This window comes from Eschscholzia californica, unplaced genomic scaffold (assembly GCF_041429995.1).
Source record: "Eschscholzia californica isolate CP2 unplaced genomic scaffold, dmEscCali1.0.p SCAF_6, whole genome shotgun sequence".
Lineage (NCBI taxonomy): Eukaryota > Viridiplantae > Streptophyta > Magnoliopsida > Ranunculales > Papaveraceae > Eschscholzia > Eschscholzia californica.
This window is the reverse complement of record NW_028238483.1, coordinates 25,237,451-25,261,187: the sequence shown is the minus strand read 5'-3', so window position 1 is coordinate 25,261,187 and position 23,737 is coordinate 25,237,451. Positions and strand designations below refer to the sequence as shown.

Genomic DNA, 23,737 nt, shown 5'->3' with positions numbered 1-23,737 from the left:
TACAACGTTATTTTTTTATGAGGTGACAATCCTTTTTGCCCCACTGCATCAACTCCTTCAGTAAATTTGGGGTTGTATCCCCCAACAACATTGAGAATACGCAAAAATAAACCACGATTCATCCTGTAGCGTGTGCGAAACAATGTGTCATCATAAGTTCGGGTTTCATTGAAATAGTCTCTCATGATGTTTTCATGATCGAGTTGTCTATTACGATCTATAGTTTGGCGACCCAAAACAGAATCAACATGACGAGAACGTTTTCATGTAACGTTATTTTCCATTTCTTCTAACATTCTACGATCATCGTCATCTCTACTTCGAGCCCATTCATCTTCTTCAAACATCAACATTAATAAAGTAAAATTGGAATTCATGGGATTCAAAGGATTTATGGGATTTAAAGGATCCATGGTAGAGAAGGAAGCAGATGAAGTTTGATGAGAAAGAAGAAGATGAAGTTTGATGAGTTTGTAGAGAAAGGGAGATGTATTTATAGAGAAATATGAGATATTTAATTTGGTGGTTGGATGATTAGAGATATTTAATATGGTAGAAAAGAGGGAAATTCAAATTTAAATTTTCGGCCTCAAGAGAGGCTGAGGCTGTACCTGAATTTTAGAGGCTGAAGCTGAATTTTAGAGGCTGAACTGAGGTCAAAATTTTTGGGTGAAAAAGTGATTTTTTCGGCTTAAGACAGACTGCCATTGGAGTTGCTCTAAGGAGAAGCAGAATGAAAAAAACAAGAAATACAGCTAGTCAACTATCTATTTTCCTTTTCGAGATACCGCTCTTAAAAGCATACAAATTTTTTGTTGGTTTCGATGTACTGCTTCAATGAGTTTGGCTAACCAATTCACTAAATGAAGGTATTTTAGAGGCTAGTTCCTACTTTGATTTCAATGGCACTGAACATACTCTTTCCGAATTAATGAAGAAAGACTAAAGAAGAGAGCAATTCAATGTCTTCGTATTTTTAGCCGACAATGTCAATTATCTGAACCAGATAATTCGTGCTCAACTCACTATTAAGATTGAAAATAGGAATTATAGTCTTTTTTATTTTGTTATTCAGTATTTTTAAATTAGTACTCTCTGATTTGAAAAACAGAATTTCTTTGATTCAAAAATCAAATTAATGAAAAAGGAAAAAAATTTGGAGGATTATAATAAAATGACCTCGTCGAGGGGACATTCATTTTCCCTTAATACTTTAGTGTAGTACCACACAGTTACTGACATTTGTTTCTCAGGATACAACAAATGACATTTCGATTCGATGTGCTTCAAATAAAAAAACAATCGGAACTTGAAAATGCTGTGACTTCACTCTCAACTCGAGAGGATTTTAATTCAGCTCATAAAAATCTCCTTGAGATCTTATATTGTTATTTTGTTTAACCTTGACGCACGAGAAGAACAGAGTATAAAATTGAAGTTGAAATGGATTAAGTTATTAGGGGCATGTATATGTGACTGTTGCCAAAGGACAGTTCACGGATAAATGTAACATTTACGTCAAAAACTGGTGCGTCGCAGTTATGACTGTAAGATCTTAGAGGGTCGAGATAGAGCCATAATTAGGATTATTTCGTTTGAGTGCATCAACATGGAGCTTGGGTCTAGACTTTCACTTAGTTGAAGGCGACCACCAAACTAAGCTGCTCATATTACCGTTTAATCCCTTAACTTATCAGAATTTTGGTTACATTTAACTGGTTTCGTCAAAACTTCAAATAAGAATATTCATTCATCAAGAATCAGATTTGAGGGAGACGCCATCCTAAATACGACTCGTACTTCTCCAACAAGTAGTTTATCTTTGGGCTTCATCATCTTTGTCTGAACCTAAGCCCTAATAGAAACCTATTTGAATGAGTTAGGTGCATATGATTATTGAATGAAGTCAAAAAATCACTCTTAATGGTAGCTTTTAAGAAGTATCTTCAATTCTAAGTTCTAACAATATAACATACAGACAATCAAGAACTAGCAAAAGAGAAACCGAGTCCCATCTTCGTTCTTACAATGAAAACTAATTGCACTTGGTCAAGTTACGGAATTTTAACACGATTCGTGTTTATCTTACTTATCCAACATCAACTTTTTAAGTTTTGGAAGTAGTAATTCCTATCTATTATGCAGACACTCTGGGAAAGACTGTAAGCAGATTCATCTCGGAGAACAAAAGTACTTTCAAGTGACCCCATTTAATTGATTTATAAGTTATCAACAAAGAATTTTGAACAGACTACACAATTACCTTTTTTTTTTCATGTTACATAATAATGTATAAGTATACCTCTGAATCAGTAGTTTACAGCTTCTATGTGGATGAAGGAACTGTTGCTGGTGACCGTAAAACTTGTTGTAGAAAGCGCGCAGCAAGACGTTGAGTTATTCCTCCAACAACACGACCCCCAAGATCACGAGCTTCGGGTTCTTGAAGAATCTGCTCATCAATGAAAACCAAATTTCAGAAGCAAATCAGTATCACCAGTAGTGCATTTATTTGGTTTTCCAATTCAAGCTTAAAAAGCATTCTACTCCAAAAGAAAGGTATTAGATACTACGGCAACCACAAATGGTAAGAAGTTGTGTTTTCTCCAGACGTATGAAGGCTCTCTTGTACTTGGTGTTTCTCTCTCTAATTCTGAAGGGATATATTTTGCAGATAAAGGAAAGTCACATTCGAAAAATTCACCTGTTAGAATCCCCTCTTGAATTCTTATTCAGGTCATCAAATATGTTATACTGTTACACATATGAGACATTTTTTGCCCAACCATGGGGACATGGAGATATATGTTATACGTGACGTGATGGCGATGGTCTAGGTGGAAGATGCGATTACGTTTCATAATGGTGTACTATGTGCAGATAAAGGCTTATTCCCCCATCTCTGACAGTCTACTTCGGAGAACTTGTGATAAAATGAAAAGTTTAGAGTTTTGCTAGTTTTCAAATTCAGCACCATCTTAGGTAGCTCGGTTGTGAAAGTCATGTCCTAAATTGGATATTTAGGTAGTACTCCCAGGGTAGTAGATTGTAGAGTAACAACAATGTTCAAAACTTAAAAGTCTCCTTGAGTCATCCAAGTTTGGGTAATGATTCAAACAGCTCCAAAATAAATTTCAGGATTATCTCTGAGATACTAAGAAGTTGAATTGTCGGTGTCCACAAATCCCAGTAAAGCAATCATATGATTCACTTACTACAGAGGATCCAAAATAAGCAGGCAACCGAACTCTATAAGTCCTAATAAAGTAATCATATTATTCACTTACCTGTACAATAGGCTGTAAAATGGATGGATCGAAGCTCTCAGAGGATTGTAGAAGCCCCCATATTCTCAGAACTCTATCTCGAAGTTCCAACATGCTTTCTTGTTCACTGCTACTCATTGTAAGAGGTCCAGCTCCATTGCCATTAGGAACTAGAGGTCTCAAAAACCCGGGAAGGGAATTGTATGTATCAATAACCGTGCCTAGTACAATAGCTTCATTTACACGAATTGCCTCTTTAATAACTAAAGTTCTTAGCTCTTCACCCTCTGGGCCGAGTAATAACTTCAGAACTGGTTGTAGAGCGTCTTTTGAAGCAAAATCTCTATCTTTGCGTCCCTGAACAAGTAAGTTTTCAAGTCTATTCCACCTGCATCGACGTAAAAGGTTAACTGATTTCACTAGAATAACACATGGTGAAATCTGCGTACATGAAAAAGGAATGGGTATGACGAAAGCTTACCTGAACTTGCCATCCTTGAACAACAACTCAATAAGAGCATCTCTGAGATACGGGTTTGGATCTGTTAGAAGCCTTTTAGCAAAATAAGGATACGAAGCAGCTAGCACTTTAAAATTAGGATCTGCAGAAATGGCTAAACCTTCCAGTACTGTAAGTGACCTCAATATCAACGCGTAATATGGTGGGACTGCACAAAGTGTGAACAACAAAGTCATCAGTTTCATTCTACACAAGAAAGTAAAGTTGTCGGCTTTCATAAATTTGTCTTATTAATGATTTGCCAAGCATACTCTTATAAGTTTAACTCATTTAGCCATCTGGTCTCAAGGTTAAGTTCGCAACTTTTAAGTAGTTCCCACAACTGCAAACCAACTTACATGATAAACTTTGGAAATCATTGTTAAGAAACTTCAGGACTTACCATCAAATGGATATTGATATAGAACGGCACCTAAACCATCCACAATTGTTTTGAAGTTGAGTTCACTCACGGTCGAATTAAGTGCGTCGTCGAAGAAGTTCCTGAGTGCTGGCACAATTGGAGAAACATCAACATCTGGTGACAAGAAATCCAATGCATAGTAGTCACGAGCCATAGCTTCATAATCTCGATTAACCATGTGAACAACATGACCAATAATAGCAAATCTTGCGTCTTCTGGTGTTTCACTCATCATTCCGAAATCCAGAAATGCGAGCTTCCCATCAGGTGTTGCCAAGAGATTACCCGGGTGAGGGTCAGCATGAAAATATCCATACTCCAGCAGCTGCCTAAGGCTGCACTGGATACCCGTGTTAACCAGATCCAAGACCTTCAAACCTTGCCCCTCAATTGCTTCTTGCTCATTTAGTTTGACACCAGTTACCCAGTCCATTGTTAATACTTTTCCACTGGTGTAATCCCAGAAGATATCAGGCACAAGAACTTCTGCTTTATCAGCATACAGCTTTTTAAATCGTCTCGCATTCTTACCCTCCTGCATAGGAATGCCAGAATTGAAGTCTAAACAGAGGAGAGGAGCCATGCCTATGTAAATGAACTCAGAAAAGTGACCTTGCCAAACTGCAAATTACCAATTTGGGAAAGAAAAGGACTCGTAGAGACTAAATATATTGTAATGCTCAAAAGAATGAGAACAAGGATAACGATCACTTTATAGTAAACTAACCTGAACGTAGTTAAGTTCTTGATAAACTCGACGGGCAAATTCATCTATAAGAGCAACAATGTCACTGGTGATAAAATCAGCATATTTATTAATAAGAATTCCCACACCTCTTATCAAGAAAAAGTCCAATCCTATAGCTTCTTCAATACCAGGACGTTGCACCTTTACAGCAACAACCTGCCCGGAATACTTCAATTGAGCTTTGTATACTTGGCCTAAACTGGCTGCTGCAATTGGGGATGGAGATATCGATGAGAAAATTGAGTCCAAAGGCAATCCCAACTCTCTCTCGATGCATGAAAATGCCTCAACATCTGGAAACGTCGGCAGAGCATCCTGGTCAATAATAAATGCGTGATGCTAAATTTACCAATCCAGCAATAAGTTAAGTTTTAAGTGCGAGAGGAAAGAAAGTTTCATTAAGATTATCTACCAAAGTTTCTACACCATGGTAATACAAACAAAAAAAATGCAGTCAAATCCCCATCAGATCCTCTTAAAGCTTTGTAGTTTCCCAATTATTCAAATTTCAGATGGTAGTTCTTTAATTTCACTAATTTAGCAAAGAATTTGAAGGTCTTCGCCTGAACTTTGAACCACCAACAGAGAGCAAAGGTCTAGTGGTATAATGCTCACTTCCAAGTTCCAAGTGGTTTGGTGGGTAGAATATCTTATGATTGAGCCCTAGAATTTGGAAGCATTTCGGATCATTTCCTACCACCAAGTCCTGCTAGTGCTAAGTTGGTGGTTGCGATGTCCAAAACTGTGCCAAGGAAGCACCTACAGTTTCAACCGAATATGCCTCTGTAATCCTTGTTCCCCTCGGGGTTGGTTGCTATTGTAGACCACCTCCTAATTCTGAAGCTACATCTGATTCTCCACCGACCTTTTTCATATAGAAAAAAAAAAGTTTGCACCGTGGATCAAAATGCACCATTGCCTCCGCAAAAGTGGCAAATCCAAACTGGTCAAGAAATTAGGTTTGAGGCCGTGGAGAGACTACTATGCTGATAAGTCGTGTAGAACGAAACAGAAATATATATTTCATTTATCTGAATGTAGAACAACACGAACACAATACTACAAATACAAATTCGATAAGTATATAATATGTAAAAGGTTTCTAATTTCCCATTTATCAGAATTCAGAATGTACCCTATGAGTTCAATTTGACATAGAATTTACCAGTTTTCATCTTACTGAGTATTATTAGGTTTAATCAGACATTGAGATTTGTAAAATTGAAATTGAGATTGATAACAAGGTTAATATCATTACCTGCAATTCAGAGAGTTCTTCAAGATATTCAGGAGGGCAAAGGTCAGGTCTAGTAGATAATCCTTGCCCTATTTTAACAAAAGTAGGTCCCAATCTAGTAAAAATCTTCCTCAGCTCAATTGCTCGGATCCTCTTATTACGATCTACCTGACCATTCCTCTCATCTAACAACACTTTGATTGCGAAACTACCAAGACCTGTCAATACCTCTAATGTTCTTCTAATTACCTAAACAAAAACCAAATCCAATCAGAATCAGAGTGAAAGAAATCTAGAGAGAGAAAGTTATAGAGAGAGAAAGAGAACCTTGAAAGGGCGAGAACGGTATTTAAGGGCAAGAAATTCAGGACTATAAACAGAAGCATCAGCAGCACGAGTCATAGCTCGAGCTTCAGCTTGCATATCGTTAGCACGATCAATTGAGCTTGTTGATGAATTTTTATCTGAAATTGCTTCAACGACTTGAATCGCATTATTTCCTCCTCCGCTTCTATCTCTTCTAACAGGTGTTAGTACTGGTCTTGCTTCTACAATTGCAGCTCTAGGTACTAAAATTGCTAACCTAGTTTTCAACTTTCTCTTACTAGAAGAAGAAGAAGAAGAAGAAATTTGTGTTCTAGGTATTGAAATTGTTACAGATGGAGTTGATGATAGCCATGGATGATGATGATGATAACTAACAATAGTACCTAGTGAAGAAGAAGAAGTGTGAGAAATCATCTTTTGATTTTGATTGAGAAGATGAATGAATTTGAGAATGAATGAGAGAATTAGAGATTGGAAAGAGGGGAAATTGATTAATAAATTGTACTGATATTTTTTATTTCCTTATTCGAATATTATGGCTAAGAAAAAACAAGAGAGGTTAGTTGAGTATCTGCTTGAAACACTCGTGGAACGTTTGGGAACCTCTCTCTCTCTCTGGTCTAGCTGAGTGAGTAACTGAGTGTGAGTGGCCCTCCCTCTATTTCTCTAAAACAATCCATTCACTAGTGATAGAACTGCCACCTTGGACTCTAGTGGAACCCACACTGGTTCTTTGGTCACTGCTAGGCTTTCAACCAATTTGATTTTTGTTGAGCTAAGTTTTGCCATATTATCTATTCATGCCTAGTTCAGTGGTACGACTACGAGCCTTAGGTTTAGTTTGCGAAAGGGAATATAAGGTACCGAGATCGAGTTCTTCCATCAATGCATTCAAGGATTGATCACTAAATTGGTTTCCACTCTCTAGGTAAAGAGTTCGAGACACAGAATCATACTTCTTAAAATGTGTTAACATTTCAAAAAAAAAAAAAAAAAATTGTCACACTTTCAACAAAAAAAGATCTCAAAGCACTTTAAGATCAAATGTGAATTATTCGTGTACAGATGTCGGATTTCATATACAGATCTACTGATGGCGAATAAAGATCACGAACGGAGTGGATAGGTGTTCTTAGTGTATATTCCTTTGCAAGATAACAATTTTATCTATATAAATGATTAAACTATCAAATAGATGGTCCAAACATTTAGTCATTTAGTGCGGGAGAAGTCCCCAAAATACTTAAACATTTTGGTAGCTCACGAATTAATCTTTCAACTATGTTCGGTAGGATATGGCCCATTACCCATTTGGTGACATTCTTTTTTCTTCTGATTCCTTTGCCCATTGTGTTGCCTTTCCTCCTTCATTTTGGCTCTCATTCGTGTAAACTGCCACCAATTAAGGTATAGTTTTCTTATATCTTGGCCTTCATACAAAGAACAACAACTCTTGAGCACAAAATGGGCGGGCTAGTTAATGAATATCCTGAGAGTAGAGAAAGGGGAAGAGAGAGAAAGATTGAGTTATAGGATAAAAATAAAAAGATTTTTCCACTCACTACAAGAGTATTAGTGATGTAAGAATTTTTTTTTGTTGAACTGATGTAATGTAACATTTTGGGTCAGATATTCAAATAATCGAGATCCGATGTTAAAAAAGTAAACATTGAATATGTGGTACAAGAACCTCCCATTGATCGGAGCGGGGCATGGGGCACTAGCCACTAGGACACACATAGCATGTCTGTTATCTCGCATCCTATGTGCCTTAAAATTTATCTTTCTTACGTCCTTCATTAAATTATATTTTTTGCTTTTGATTTAACCCAATGCACGTTCCATTGTGAAGCTCTAAGCAATACTTTATAAAAAAAAAAAAGCTCCAAGAAATGTATTCTACCAATAATAGAGGCGCTTATAGAATTTTGGAGTAGTTGAGGTCTTAATGGAACTCTTCGTTTCGCAATTAAAACGTAAATTATTGACAGGCCAGTTCCGCCGAAACGGACATAACTAAATGTTCCTACGTAATGAAAAATGATAAAAATACAAGTCTTTTACAACAAAAGTTTTGCCTTACGGTGTTCTTAATTGGTGCATTCATGCATGTCGATTACATCTTTGTCCATAGTTTATTCACGTGATGTTATATGTACCCTAAGGATCGTTCTCGCATTGAGAAAACACTACTAGGCTAGTCATTTTAGGTAGTATCTTATGATCTTAAGACAAACACTTTTGTTTCGATAATGATAGTTGATAAGTCTATGTGTAGTCTTACACAACATAATCTTATTTGATAAATGAAAATACTATGACAAAGTGATCTGAGGCATATCCCCAACACTAACAACTATGTTGTATTTAAGCATTGGTTTCGACTCAATCAACACAAAGTTCAACCAATTTAGTCTGATACATTCCTAACATCTACGTTCATGAAATTTTCTTAAAACATCTTTTCCTATGTATTATTTAAGGACGAAATTGGTTTTACATTTTCACATTTTATAATCGTTTTACTTACCTTTGCAAATAAATAAGAGAGATAAGATTGAAGATACTATGTTGAAAATTATAGTTGACCTTTTATTTTAAGCTAATAACAAAATCGATTCCAATCAGACCATGTTAGGGTAATAGGGTTGACACTGACATGCCAAAAGAAAAATTAGATTAGGGTTGTTTTTCAAACTTGGCCTCTATATATATATATAATTTTTATTGTTTAGTTGAGAACATGCACATTTTGTTTCTTTACATGAAGTTCACTGTATTCTTCAATTTTCTGTCTAGTGAGTCAAAAACATTAGCCTCAAGGTCCACTAATTTTGACTAGTCAAACAATTTATTTTCTTGGGTACATTTTTGTGATACTATCTAGCAAAATTTAATGTTTTTTTTTTTTGCAACAACTGGCTTATTTTTGCTCTCTTGTCCATTGTAAGAGAAGATCTTTGGTAGTAGAATAAGATATACAAAAAAAAAAGTGATACAATAATCCTGGTTGAACTATAGAAGTCGACGTCAACACGAATGAAGATAATGTTGGAAAATTATTTAATTAATTAAATAATCCAATTTTGGGTGAAATTACTATAGACGTAACTTTGGTTCTGCATCTTTAATACTAAAATTCGTATGTGGATAAACACATTAGTCGGAAGAGACATCTTGCCTATTTACATAAATCCTTTCTATTTTCAATTTTTAAAGATGCATGCTTATAAATGGTTGCGACTTTTTATCAAAAAAAGAAAGAAAGTTTGCATGCTTATAAATGGGCCGTTGCCTGACCATGACTGATGACTTGACATGATTGGGAGTCGGGGATTAGAAAACGAGCACACCACGTCATCAAATCTGGTCATTTTCGCATGAATGTAGCAGCCATGTTACCCTATTAATTTAGAAGTTGGTAATTCGTTATGAACTAAATATAGATGTGTCTCTAAGGAATGAATAAGATTTATCGGGCGAAGAAAAAATCTTTACATGCATAAGAAGCTAATGTAGAGGTGTATGCTAATTAGCGTGGTGGGTCACGGATACCAATTTGTCCCATTAATTGTTCAGAAATCAATGAGTCCACGCTTTATATTCAACAATTATGAATTTCATTTTCAATACTATAATTAGTTAATTATATACATGTAGTGTACGTATCTTAAAATGACAGTGACATGATTATCTTAAGAGTAAGTGGTCTCTTTCAAATTTGATTATCAATCAAGATGTCAATTATTTGATTAAAAGAATCAAGATGCCAATGATTTTTTTTTTAATTTGTTGAAATGATGTCAATGGTTTTTAGGTGAAGATGTAAGGCATCTAAAAACCACGTGTATTTTTTTTCCTTTTAAGAATATACTAACGTCCTTCGATAATTAGCATAAGTCCCTAATAGCAATAGGGATTACACAACAGTAGATATCAATCTTAATTACTTCTTTAATCATTTCAAGTGTTAGATGAAATGTTTCCGTCCTTAAAGAAATGTTATCCAAACACACCAAAAAAACTAGGGAGATTTGCTGTTTGGCTCCCTTTCTTATTATTGACTTGCTGTTTGGACTCCCTTTTTCCAGTGTTGCACTTTGGACTCCCTTTTAACGGAATATTTTGAGAATATTCCATCTCCAAAGTTATACTTACAAAAATTCCTACTTTACCCTTACATAATCAATATTACAGTTTGGACTCCCTCATTTATAAGCTTCACCCAAAGAGAAAGAATTCCAATGAAGTCCAATCTTTTTCTTAAAGAATTCAGTCCAACAAAATATAAACCAGATTTAATCATCTTAATTACTGAGAGATGCCAAACTTTTGGCTTGATTGTTACAGATTAGAAATTGATTTCAAAGTTTAGGTGAATTAAGTAGATTGTTAGGGTATGTCTTTTTTTCTAAGGATACTCTGTTTTGTATTCCAATCAAGATACTTCACTCATCATCATGTTTATGTTTCACGAAGTGGGTATGTGTGTGTAAGGAAGTTAACTGATGTTTACATATTCTGACTCTGACCTAGATGATTTTTGTGAAGACTTTTTGAATTTCATGGGATGTTAATGTTCAAAAAAAAAATCACAGTAGGGGATCTATTCAAAATAACAATTTTATTATCTTTTATAACTATTGAGAGAGAAAGAAGTCCAATGATGAAACCGGTAAAAAACAATTTTGTTGGCACCATGGGCGATTAGATGTGTTATTTATCATGTTCCTTTCATGGATCTGAGAGTAAGAAGGAGATCAATAAAGATGAGAAAAAAGAGATCTGGTTTCCTTTAATATTTGACCTTGATGAGCATAGAGATCTTAAGTTTATCTATTAGGGAATAGTGGTTTTGGGTTTGTTTGGAAGAGGTGGTTTCCAGTTTTAACTGTAATTTAGGAAGAAGAGGAGGAGGTGTTAGGTAATAATAGCATGAAGGAGAAGAAGGGTAAAATAGACCAAAGTATTTTAGAGCGGTTATATTTAACCTATTTTTTGAAAAAGGGAGTCCAAAGTGCAACACAAGGGAGTCCAAACAGCAAGTCAATAATAAGAAAGGGGTCCAAACAGCAAATCTCCCAAAAAACTACTCCCTCCGTCCTAAATTAAGAGTCCACTATTCCTTTTTTGGATGTCCCAAATTAAGAGTCTCATTCCTTTTTTATCACATAAAATTCCTTACTTTTCCATAAATACCCTTTCTTATATGTTTCCAATATGTGGTGCATTAGTTAAGCTAATTAAGACATTTGATTATTTCCAATACAAAAAATTGTTTTCCAATGAACAAATCCACTCTTTTTAGATTAACCTAGGGGTGGGAATCGGGCGGGTATGGGCCCCCATGGGCACTTGAAGCATCGGGCTGGGCGGGTCGGGCACAAAACTTCAATGGCTATTAGGGTAAGCGGGTTAATCGGGCGGTTAATTTTGAAATTTGCCTTGTCCATTACCCGCCCAAGCCCATTAAGAAGCTCGGGTAATTCGGGTATGGGCGGGCGGGTAGCGGGTAATCTCATGACTTGAAAAAATTCACTTTTTCCTCTCCTTTTATAAAATCTCCAAACACCTTTCCTGATTCTAAAGAGACAATGTGAGATTAAAACTAGACATTATTTGTATTGTTCCTTTTAGGAATTTAATCTCACATTGAAAACTAATGAAGAATTCTCATGAGATATAATAAAACTTATCCCACTCTTTGTTCCCACAAAGCCAAAGACTACTTCAGTATTCAACTAGGAATTCTCTTGGGCCACTGGAAATGCATTGGGTTCGTGTGATTGCCCTTAAACATATTATTTACCATCTCAACTAAGCCTAGCAACATGGACGGTTGGGTTTCATCAACTAATAAAGTTGATGTAATTTGGTTGGTTATCATTGGGTGAGCTTAAGTGGGTGCGGGCGGGTGCGCGGGTAGAGGTTTTAACCCGTGCCCGCCCACCAAAATTTGGCGGGCTGGGCGGGTTGTGCCCGAGATGGGCGCGGGTGTCCATGGTCCTCGTTGGGCTCGGGTGCCCGTGGGCGGGTTCGGGCTTATGGGCAAAATTCCCACCCCTAGATTAACCAAGTGAGAAATTAATATGGTTACATGTATTTCTAGAATAAAATTTGTAATCTTTGAATTAGTTCAAGAAAAATTATCAAATAAATAAGGGTAAACATGGAAGAAGAGAAAATGTGAAAATAAGTTGGATTCCCAATATGGGACTCTTAATTTGGGACGGAGGGAGTATTAAATATTGGGTTGTGGCACGCCAATCCAATGTGGCTCGGTGAATGATGTAGAAATCTCTCTTGTGACACTCATTCAGGTCTTGGGGTGTTGCTGTAGCATCCTCCTAATATATACGTTGATTTCGAAGTTTTTGCAGAAGAAATGGGTATTGACTAACTCAATTTACGGGAGACATCTACTCATATCTCATTAGTCATTGCTACATTAATAATAATAATAGAGTTCAATTTGAAAACGTGAAGTATATATAATATCTGCATATATAAGTTAAGATTCGTAATTATCTCCTGTGTAGTTTGTAGCTTCCATGAGACTTTTTGTTCTTTCTCATGCCTTTCTTTGTTCTTCTGTAATAATTAGAAGAGCAAATTTTTGGCAACACCAAATAAATTATAAATATATGTTCTTTTTCACTTGTATTAGAAGAGCTTATGTTTAAATGAAAATAAAAAAATTACAAAAAGTTTATTTGTTAATTATAAAGTTAGTTAAGCAACATAGTCAAACTATTTAGTTTTCATCCGGGTACATGTGTAGTTGTGTTTTAGTTTGTATATGATTTTACATATATACAATTTTAGTGATGGTTGTCGAAGATGAGATTTAGTGGATGATGGTGGGGTTGTGAGGTGTTTTGGTGGTTGTGGTCTAGTAGTGGTGCAGTGGAGATCCTGTATGGTGGTGATGGTAGATTGGTAGTAGAAGTGGTGGAGCTGGTGATGATGGTGCTGGTTGTGCAGTGATGTGGTAGTAGTGGAGATGTTGTAGCTAAAGAAAAAATGATTTTGTTTTGTGATGGTTAGAGCACTTTGCAATAAGCAAGAAATCCATTATTTCACTCGAAAACAAAATACATACGACTTCAGTATCACTTTGTCTGTTAGAACGTAAAGGAATGAAGTAATGACAAACATAGGATATCTCATTTGTGTTGAGGCCCCTGTTGATATACTTCAAGATTGGTCCCTCTGGCTGTGCAAATATTGGAAAGGATTTTTTGCTAACACTGCAACATTGTTTTTATTCGCTAATCAACGACATACGGGAGCGCACGCGTCAATTGCATGTAACTCTTGCCTACTGCCCTCGTGAGAACAACACGTTGACACACAACTTGGCCGCTGACTCGTCAACGCCTTGAGTTTGAAGACTTCGGTTTAAGCACTATGGTTAGATTTGTTTACATTTTGACCCCTTTCACTTGTTGATAGGGTGAACTATGTAACGTTTTTATGTTTATGGTATTACTTTCCTCAAAAAAAAAAAACTACCTCATTATGTTGAGGTGTCCACTCCACATTTTCTTCCCCACAATATGAACAGGGCTAAGAGGTTGAACACAAGATCATCCTATTCCATCTCATCTCATAAGACGACAAGATAAAGTGAGAGAACATCAGAAAGACGAAAAATCGTTTTGTGTTGAGCTTTGTTGTGTATGAAACAGTTTCAATTTTTTTAGTTTAAGAAATCGTTTCACCAAAAAAATTTGAGAAAGACATATATCATTAGAAGGCGATTTTAATATTTGAAAGTCAAAAATATAAACGAAAAATAAAGAGTAACACAACTACTTAAGTTTAACTTACAGGCTTAATACATTGATGTATTGTTTCATATCTCCCAATTTAAATGGGGGGGGGGGGGGGGGGCAACATTTATATTACATGTTTACTTTCTACGTGCCTAGTCATATAAAGATTACAAGAAATTAATGAATAAAATACTCCCCACAAGAGAGAGAGAGAGAGAGAAAGAAGAAAGATATAAAGAAACCGACCAATTAATCATACGAGTCTCTTTCTAATAATTGATAAAATTTCTGTCTGAAACAACAGCTCACACTTGTGTGATCTTTTCACATAATTAAGTTGGATTTTCATCATGGCTTGGGTTGAAAATAAGGGTGTAAACCAATACATCCTTTTTTTTATGTCTAATAAACTTTTTTTTTTCTTTGCTGAAAATAGGTCTAATAAACTTGAGAATGTATCCCTCTCACGTTTGCAGTAACGACAAGATGAAGAAGAACGTACCTCTCTTTCGACCTAGAGAAGGTTACTTTAAAAAATAGTGATGTGTCCGTGATGATGAAGATGAAGAGGGATAATAGAAAAGATGAAGAAGATAGTGTTTGTTAGTGCTTTAGTGGTGGGTGAAGGCACTATGCTAAAAAAAGAAAGTTATTTTCTACCATGATTCCTATTTGGGTTAAATGATAGTACTTCTAATCTTTTTCAAAAAGCAAAAGCAATTACATAGTTTTTGTGTAGGGAGATGCTAAAGTGAGAGAATGACATGTTTTCTCATCTAAACAAAAATACGGTTAGTTTTTGTGTAGGGAGATGCTAAAGTGAGAGAATGACATGTTTTTAGAGAGAGAGAGAAGAGAGAGAAAAAAAGAATTTTTTTTTTTTTTATATTTGAAGGTCGCCGGCCGGAAATTTGGCCGGCCGGCGACCTTGCCGGAGAAGGTGATGAGGTGGCTGGTTTTTACGAGGTGGCAGAGAGAGAAAACATGTTGGAAGAGAGAGAAAAGAAATGGAAGAGAGAGAGTAACGGTGTTATAACGGAAGGGGGCCATATGGGTATTTCTCGTAAAGTGGGGGGCCAGGCGGGAAGCTGGTCACAAAGTAGGGGGCCATATGGGAAATAACCCTAAAATGAATCACTATGTCATCCACAAAGTAATTACTCCGTATAACATTTCCCGCTTGCATAACTGCTCTCAAAATAAGATTATGAAAAAGAAAAAATCTCTCCCCTATGTGTCACCATCACTAATTCATTCACCATCAGCACAACTACTTCACCACCTCTACCGCAACTACACCACAACCACTTTACCTGTGCCACAACTACACCACAACCACTTTACCTCTGCCACAACTCTACCACCACTCCATCGCCATTGTACCACCGCCAAGGTACCCCCTCTGTACCAGCATTACCACACCTCCACTGACGCTTTCCACCACTACCACCGTTATGAACAACATAACCAACTCTACCTCTATTCGACCATCATCATCACGGACACAACTCCACCACCACCATCATCATAGACACAACTCCGCCACCACCATCATCATAGACACAACTCAACCACTATTAATCACCACCACCTCTCTCACAACACCACCTGGTGCGAATCACTCTAGCACCATAATAATATAACCACTATACGAGTACCATCGCCATCACCACACCTCCACCAACACCATTGTATCGCACACATGTTGCAACTCTACCAACACCACCTTCGTTCCACCACTATCATCACGACCACAACTTAACCGCCACAACTAATTTCATCAGCACCAACTCCACCAGAATTCTACAAGTCTCAACTCTCAATCACTTTATTACCACCCGACCACCCCCCCTTATACCACAACCACCTCAATTTGCAATTCTTTCTTTTCCTAAAACGCCCTATCTATCTTTTTTTTGGAAAGACCGTCCTATCTATCTTAACATAAACTCTTCACGTACCCAAACGAAATCTTACAGCCCAAGTACATGTTTTGGATCTCTTTTCGGAAGTATATATTTGGTTGACATCTTCAACAAAAAAGAAGTTGTAACATGAGTGGGTATTTTCTCGGTTTGATGTTTTGGGGAAATAAAAAAAATCGGAGAAGAAAGTTTTGGGTGGAAATAAAAATTCCGGCAACTATTAAGGCGATAATAACTCTGGTCGTCATCTCTCTGCCTCACTCTCTTTTCTCTTCTATCTCTCTTCTCTCTTTCTTCCCCTCTCTAATCTCTTCTGTAGTTCCGGCGAAGAGGACCCCTTCGCCTGAACCTGGACTTCAAATCCAGACGAAGGGTTCCGACAAAGGGACCATTCCTTCAGAATCTAGAGAGTGGAGGATGGAGAAAGGGAGAGGGACAGAGAAGATGAAAAGACATTAAAATCGCGCCCGTCGCCGGCCGTCTCCAACTGGCGACCCAAAAAACTTTTCTTGTTTATCCGAAACGCGGATCACTGTCCCAATTTTGTTGATGGTAGTTTTGCACGTGGTTTTTTTTGTGAAAAAGGAAATGTCTCACCCACCCGGTGTCTTCAAAAGATTCGCAGCACTATTGGTGTTGTCCAAAACGGACCATAGAAAATAACTTTCACCACACAATCAATGAAAGCAACACCACTACACTTGACTCTGATCCACTAACATCTAGAAAATGAAGTTTATTTATGCCATAGAATTAGACTTTGTTTTTGTTGAACCCATAGGATTAGACTTATTGGTGTATTGCAAGTGTTAAAGAGGCTTGTCTAAGAAGGTTTTAACTCAATTACTAGTGGTCCGTGGCAAGGAATGAAACTTCCCGAAATTTCACCGAAATTTCGCGAAACGTTTCCTAAAATCAGATTAGGTGCACGAAGTAACACTTACAACTATTTCCTGCATAGTTTCCACCGACATGATCGAAATTTCCACCGAAATAGTTGAAAATATCGAAATTTCCACCGACATGATGGAAATTTTGACCGACATAGTAGAAATCTAGCATAAAACCTGGAGAAACTAATATTAGAAACATATCCCTTCCTTTTTCTTTTTCATCTTCATTTCTCTTTGACCTCTCTTGATTTTATACTATGTTTTTAATGCTTTTTAAATCTACTTGAATGCTTTATGCCATGACTTCACTACCTAAATTGATTTTATCTTAGTAACACCTCTGATATAACTGTGTAAGCGAGTGATTGACGATACCTTCTTAAACTAACATAGTTTGTTAACTATTTACTATTATTAGTAAGAATGTTATCTTTTGGGTGTTATAGCCAAAAAGTTATTCAATTTACCCCCGGAAATAACTGTGTAATTGTTAATACTCCCTCAAACTAATGGATAATTTTAAACATCATTTTTGTGTTTCGTTATGGTTTAATAATCTTGGTATACATAATTGCATCATGTTTCTATCATTTCTGTAAATTTGTAAGATTTCCACACTGACCGAAACGTTTCTACGAAGCGTTTCTAATTTTGGACCGACCGAAATTTCCACCGAAACCGATATTTCATTCCTTGGTCCGTGGATCACTAATTCTAGGTTTTTGCTGCAAGTACAAATTAACTCTCTTCGACAAACAAGTTATTTAATTTAGCTCAATTGGTAGAAATCATTTTAAAGAGTCCAAATGACCCACCAAACATAGACATTTTGTTAACAACTCTTGGTTGGAGGGGCAAGAGATTTAGTCTTCCTCCTTATAGGTCAAGGGTTCGAGGCACGATCACAATTCAAAAAAAAACTGTCTTCCACAATGTGAGGTAGTATTAATATTGATCTCTTCTCCTCCAAAACCAAAGTTGGAATCACTCTACTCTTCCCCCCTCCACGGCCGAGTTGAGGTTATAATGTTTAGACTCATTTTTACTAAATCCTTGAAAACCAACATTTATTTAAAATATTTGTTTTAATAAAAAATAAATATATTTGTTCAAAACTCTGGTTACTTAGAACTTTTTGCACGTAGCTAATGTGAGATAATGTTTCGCAACAAAACAAAATGTGAGATAATGTTTATTTTTCTTTTACTTTTTCTTCTTTTACTATTTCCTTCTTTTACTTGGAACTCAGTTCTTTTGTTTCCACTCAGCATAAAAAGTTTATAAGAACTTGAGAAAGATCAATAAACTAGAATGGCCAAGCCACCAAACTATTTGGAGAGTTTTATGGGTAAGCACTAGATATTACCTTCTTTGCTTATATAGCATATCAGTCAAAAATACATTTCCTCTAACATAAAAAGGAAAACCTAACTAGCTAGTAACTTATCAATCAAAGGTTGGTGCTATATATACAAGGCTAAAAATGTAATTACCTTCATTCTTTGATTGAAAGCAATTTTTCAACTACCTATCAATCTACACCAAAGATTGAAGAAGATAACAAAAGAAATTTCTCAAATTATTGATGTGTATAGTAAGTTTTTTTATTAAATATTTAAGTCATTCATAGGCGATTAGGCAATAGGTTGTTGTTGTCCTTCTTGAGAGTCTAGCCTTGTAGACTTCTAAATTGGTTTCGTTATACTTATTTGCTCCTCTTTTTGTGCTCTTCCCCCAATTGCCAAACTAGAAAATATATGAAATCTTTAAACTTGTTTTACGAATTAACATCATTTTTGACACTTAACCTACTCATATTAGTCATCTTATTATCTTAACCTACCATTATATTTGTGGCACGTAGTCGATTTCTTTGAAAGAAAATTACTAAGAAACAACAAATCAAACAAATAAACAAAAAAGAATACACTTTTAGTAACCAAGTCAAACAAGTCATGGTTCATGACAAATTAGTTAAGTGGCCCTAACCAATAATAGGGTTCTAACATTTGAAAACAGAAACTTCTTCTCATCTCTCCATCTAACTTCCCTTTCTCTCTCTCTAAAAGAAACCCCCAAAAAATTGAAGATAAACTAGGGGAAGGGAGTAAGTAATACAAGTCAGTCCTAGAGACAAACATAAGGCGGCCATTGAAGAATATTTCTTTATTATATGTTTCCACCTTTTTGACACATTCATGCCTGTAAAATATTCCCCAACCCCAGCTCCTATAAATATTTGCCTACTCATTTACTTCTAATCTCATCCATCTTTTCTTTTCTCTCTATTTCTTGATCTTCATTTTGATCATTTCTTCTTCTTGTTAGTTAAAGATGGGTAAATTCAATTTTGCTATAATTTTGTGTATCCTAGCTATAAATTCCTACTTAATTTCAGCTCAACTTCGTCCAAATTTCTATTCTGGCACTTGTTCGAATGTCGAAAGTATCGTTAAAGGGGTCGTTAATACTAAAGTCAGTCAGACTTTTGTTACCATTCCAGCAACTTTACGTCTTTTCTTACACGATTGCTTCGTTAATGTGAGTATTTTTCATTATTATTAGATATAAATTACCACGTAAAACCGCAAAATGTGTTGGTATTACATGCTAATCAATTATTTTTCTAGTTCAAGATTTTGTAAGTACTTATTATTGAGTTTTCTTGATTTGAAGGGATGTGATTCTTCGGTAATTATTCAATCGGCCGGGTCTAATACAGCTGAAAAAGATCATCCAGATAACTTGTCGTTAGCAGGAGACGGATTTGATACTGTTATCAAAGCAAAAACAGCTGTTGATGCTCAGTGTGGTGCAAATAAAGTTTCTTGTGCTGATATTCTTGCTATTGCAACTAGAGATGTCGTAGTTGCGGTTAGTAATTTGATTAGAAGTTAAAGTTATTACGCGTTCTTGATTAATTACGATAATTTTGTCCTAATCAATCGTAAAATACAGGCTGGAGGACCATCATGGACAGTGGAATTAGGGAGAAAGGATGGATTAGTCTCAACTTCTTCAAGTGTTAATGGAAATCTACCTCAACCAACATTCAATCTGAATCAACTTAATGCTCTGTTTGGTCAAAAGGGTCTTAATCAAGCAGACATGGTAGCTCTCTCAGGTAAACTAAATTAACATTTTTAATTGATATAATCTACTTGCATAATTGTATATAACTAGTTAATTACAACAAACTTTGGGTTTTGTCAATTTTGGCTTGCTTAGAGGAACAAAAGATTTAAAACTACCCCAAATAGAGATGGTTCTAGAATCTTGGTTCGGTATCGGAAAAATGAAATCTATATAAGAAAGTAATCTCCCTCTCTATCCATGGTCAAAGTTGATCATTTTTTTTCTCCTTTTTTCGCCTTTATTTCAAAAATATTTTCCTCTGTACTTTCTCTTTCTTACTCGTCAGAACAAGTTGTTAGAAACGTCAAGGACAACGATTGACCTGCCATCGCTGGCGAGTGGCGACAGAAAAAAACTGAGTTAAGCTCGCTCGACCAGTTTAACTAAGTTAGAGTTTAAGCTTGAACACTTTTCACATGTTACTTTTGTCTAATGATGCATCTAAACAGATTAAATAAGTTGTTTAAGAAGTCATATTAAGCATCATGACATGCCAACCTACTCTAAGGTTGAATTGGCCCCATTATTTTTCAGTTCAAATCTTGGAGTTTAAGTTATCAACAAAAAAGAAATAAGGGGAGACTGGGTTTTATTATATTTATGATTTATGATGAGATGTTTGACCAATAGATTAATGTTTTTTTGTTTGGACATTTTGATACGTACAAATTATCCCAGACAGGCGGCCCTAGAGTTTGTATATTGACATCCTACATGTGCATTCTGTGTGTTACCACAGCAGCCAAATTTGGCTGGCTGGACCATTTTTACTCTCTATTAATTAAATCGTCTTCTGATTAGATCGCAAGACAGATGGACCTGTTAGGTTTTTTCTATAGTTTTTTGCAGTTTTCAACAACCGATCGAGTTGTTTTGTTCTTTTGCAGGTGCACATACACTAGGGTTTTCACACTGCAGTAAATTCTCAAACAGAATATATTCAAACCCGATCGACCCAACACTAAACAAAGCCTATGCAGTTCAACTTCAACAAATGTGCCCAAGAAATGTGAACCCATTGATAGCAATTAACATGGACCCTGTCACTCCAAGGGCTTTTGACAACCAATACTACAAGAACCTCCAACAAGGTAAGGGTTTATTTACCTCAGACCAGGTCCTGTTCACCGACGGCCGATCCAAAAATACTGTTAATGCTTGGGCCACCAATGCCGGTGCTTTTAACCAAGCCTTTACTACTGCCATGATCAAACTCGGCCGAGTTGGAGTTAAGACTGGCAACCAAGGAAACATTCGTCGATTCTGTGACCGATTCAATTAGAGTGAAAAAAAGGAGGATCAAGTTTGAATATGCACTGTTAATATCTTTGTACCATGCAAATTGTGGTTTCAAATGTTTAGCTATTTATATATTTGTTTTATTTGTAATAAGGTCATCGATTGATATCAAATAAGATCATTAATTGATTTTGAATTATAAAAAAAATTAGTTTTTGTAATTTTAGTATATTTTTATTTGTGTATGAAGTTGTGGGTGACACTGACTTATGTTATAAAATTGAAAAGTTGGCAAGTCATCTCTTCATAATTTTGACTTATCTGACCTCTCAATTTCTTATGAGATAACATCATTTAAGCAAGCTTACAGCTGTGTAAAGACTGTCTAATGTCAATCCCTAAATAGTGATGTCAAAATGTTGATTATACTTTTCTAAACTTCGACAGTGTAATCGATACTCTGTTATCAAACTTACCTCTCAGAGTATGTACATTTTCTTCTTATGAAATGGATAAGCCAACATACATAGAATACTAGTAATAGATACGAAGAACGTACCTTCATGTACAGACCACGATCTCGATTTGCAAACTAGTGAATCGTAGCAAATTGCAGGATAGAGGGGGAATCAAATCCGGCAGTGAAGATAATAATGGGATATATTGTTTTTGTTGGCGCATTTTGCAGGTTATATACCATTCACTTACTTAAGCATGAACCACATTTTGATGCAAAATTGGAATATACAGAAGATATTCACCAACTGTTATATGTTTTACTATATAAAGAAGAACCAGACAAAGTTGTGTTTGCTTTTCTTAATAATCTGACCTCTGAAACTGAATAAGATTATGTAGTTGTTTTACATGCTTTGATCTTTCCCACAAACAGAGAGAGATTTTAAAACAAGTCTTCTTCTTAATGCAAATGTTTCCAGCTCAAAAAACTAACGTTGTGTTTGTTTTTTTAACTTTTCAGATGTTTGTTTTTTTCATTAGTGAAATCTAAAAATTAAGCTGAATCGTGCATTTGTCTGAATTGGCTGAATTAGAGCCCATTTAATTCAGACTTCAAAACAAGTCTGAAATGAAGACATAAATTCTGAAATATGTAAAATGTCATATATGCCCATATATTTAGAACAATCTTTTTTCTCCACCACCAAAACAAACCACCACCACCACCAAAACAAAACCACCACCACCACCACCACCACCAAAGACCACCACCACCACAGTCCACCACCATCAAAGTCCACCACCACCACAGATCACTACTATATACCACCACCGAAAACCACTACCACCACCACGCCGCCGTCATAGAAAACACCACGAAGACAACCACAAGAAACCCCACGAAAGCCATTGTAGAAAAGTATGTGAAAACTCGTCGAATCTGTGAGGGTTTTCTTGGACCCCTAGGGTTTTTCAATCAACCAGAGATATAGGTCATAGATGAAAAGCTTTAATGGATCCCTTGGGATTGTGGGCTGGTTTTGCTACATATACATATCTAAATCCTTAATAGAACATAGTCAGACCAAATTTTGATCGTATTTGAGAGATGGGTTTAGGGTTATGTGTTCATTATTTAGGTTTTGTGATCTGCTGGGTAGAGAGAGAAAGGGAAGGAGAGAGAGTGAGCAGGAAGAGAATGAGAAAGGTAAGAAGAAATTAGGGTTTTTTTTAAGAGAGATACATGAGGGTATATATGTCAAACCTATAATTCAGATTTAACTATTCAGATATGAAAAACTTGGAAAATAATTCAGATTTTTCAGATTCAGCTATTTCAGTTCAGCCAATTCAGATTCAGTAGTTCAGATTCAGACTCACAAAGAAAAAACAAACACAACCTAAGTCTCAATTGTCAAGTAATATGCACATACTTCAATTCAGATTTCAGACTTCGGTCCATCACAAAACAACTGCCCAATAGGAGTTTCTTAGCTGGTTTTGTTATCTAGCTGTGGAGTGGCATAGCTGTCTAATATATACAAAAAAAAAAAAAAAAAATCAATAATCCAACAGCAAATGCTCCAATGAAAAGCTAGTAGTAGGTTTTTCTGCAATTCCAAGACAACATGTCTAAATTGGGTTATTAAATGACAATCCGATTTTCAATTCTAAGTTACCTGGTATGCATGTCACTTTGATACATGATACGGGTATCAGTACACTAGACGGCTAGAGGTATAGATTTTTAACTACTCAAATAATCGAGCTTATATATTTTTACGAAGAAATTTGGTTACTCAAGACT

The 23,737-nt window shown here is 36.0% G+C and overlaps 2 protein-coding genes across 2 annotated transcripts; one reads left to right on the top strand and one right to left on the bottom strand.

Moving 5' to 3' along the window:
* Positions 1-2,191: 2,191 nt before the first annotated feature.
* LOC147532852 (Protein kinase superfamily protein) lies at positions 2,192-7,372 on the bottom strand. The gene is made up of 7 exons (XM_086645996.1): positions 6,502-7,372; positions 6,196-6,423; positions 4,917-5,252; positions 4,169-4,724; positions 3,748-3,934; positions 3,288-3,654; positions 2,192-2,452 (listed from the first exon to the last, which is right to left on the bottom strand). Exons 1-7 carry the CDS (start codon positions 6,913-6,915, stop codon positions 2,327-2,329), a joined length of 2,214 nt encoding a protein of 737 aa, XP_086502122.1. The 5' UTR covers positions 6,916-7,372; the 3' UTR covers positions 2,192-2,326.
* A 9,617-nt stretch (positions 7,373-16,989) lies between these two features.
* LOC147532851 (peroxidase 51-like) lies at positions 16,990-21,766 on the top strand. The gene is made up of 5 exons (XM_086648660.1): positions 16,990-17,060; positions 17,965-19,638; positions 19,774-19,971; positions 20,056-20,221; positions 21,120-21,766. The coding sequence occupies exons 2-5, from the start codon at positions 19,432-19,434 to the stop codon at positions 21,512-21,514; spliced, it is 966 nt and encodes a 321-aa protein (XP_086504786.1). The 5' UTR covers positions 16,990-17,060; positions 17,965-19,431; the 3' UTR covers positions 21,515-21,766.
* Positions 21,767-23,737: the final 1,971 nt, after the last annotated feature.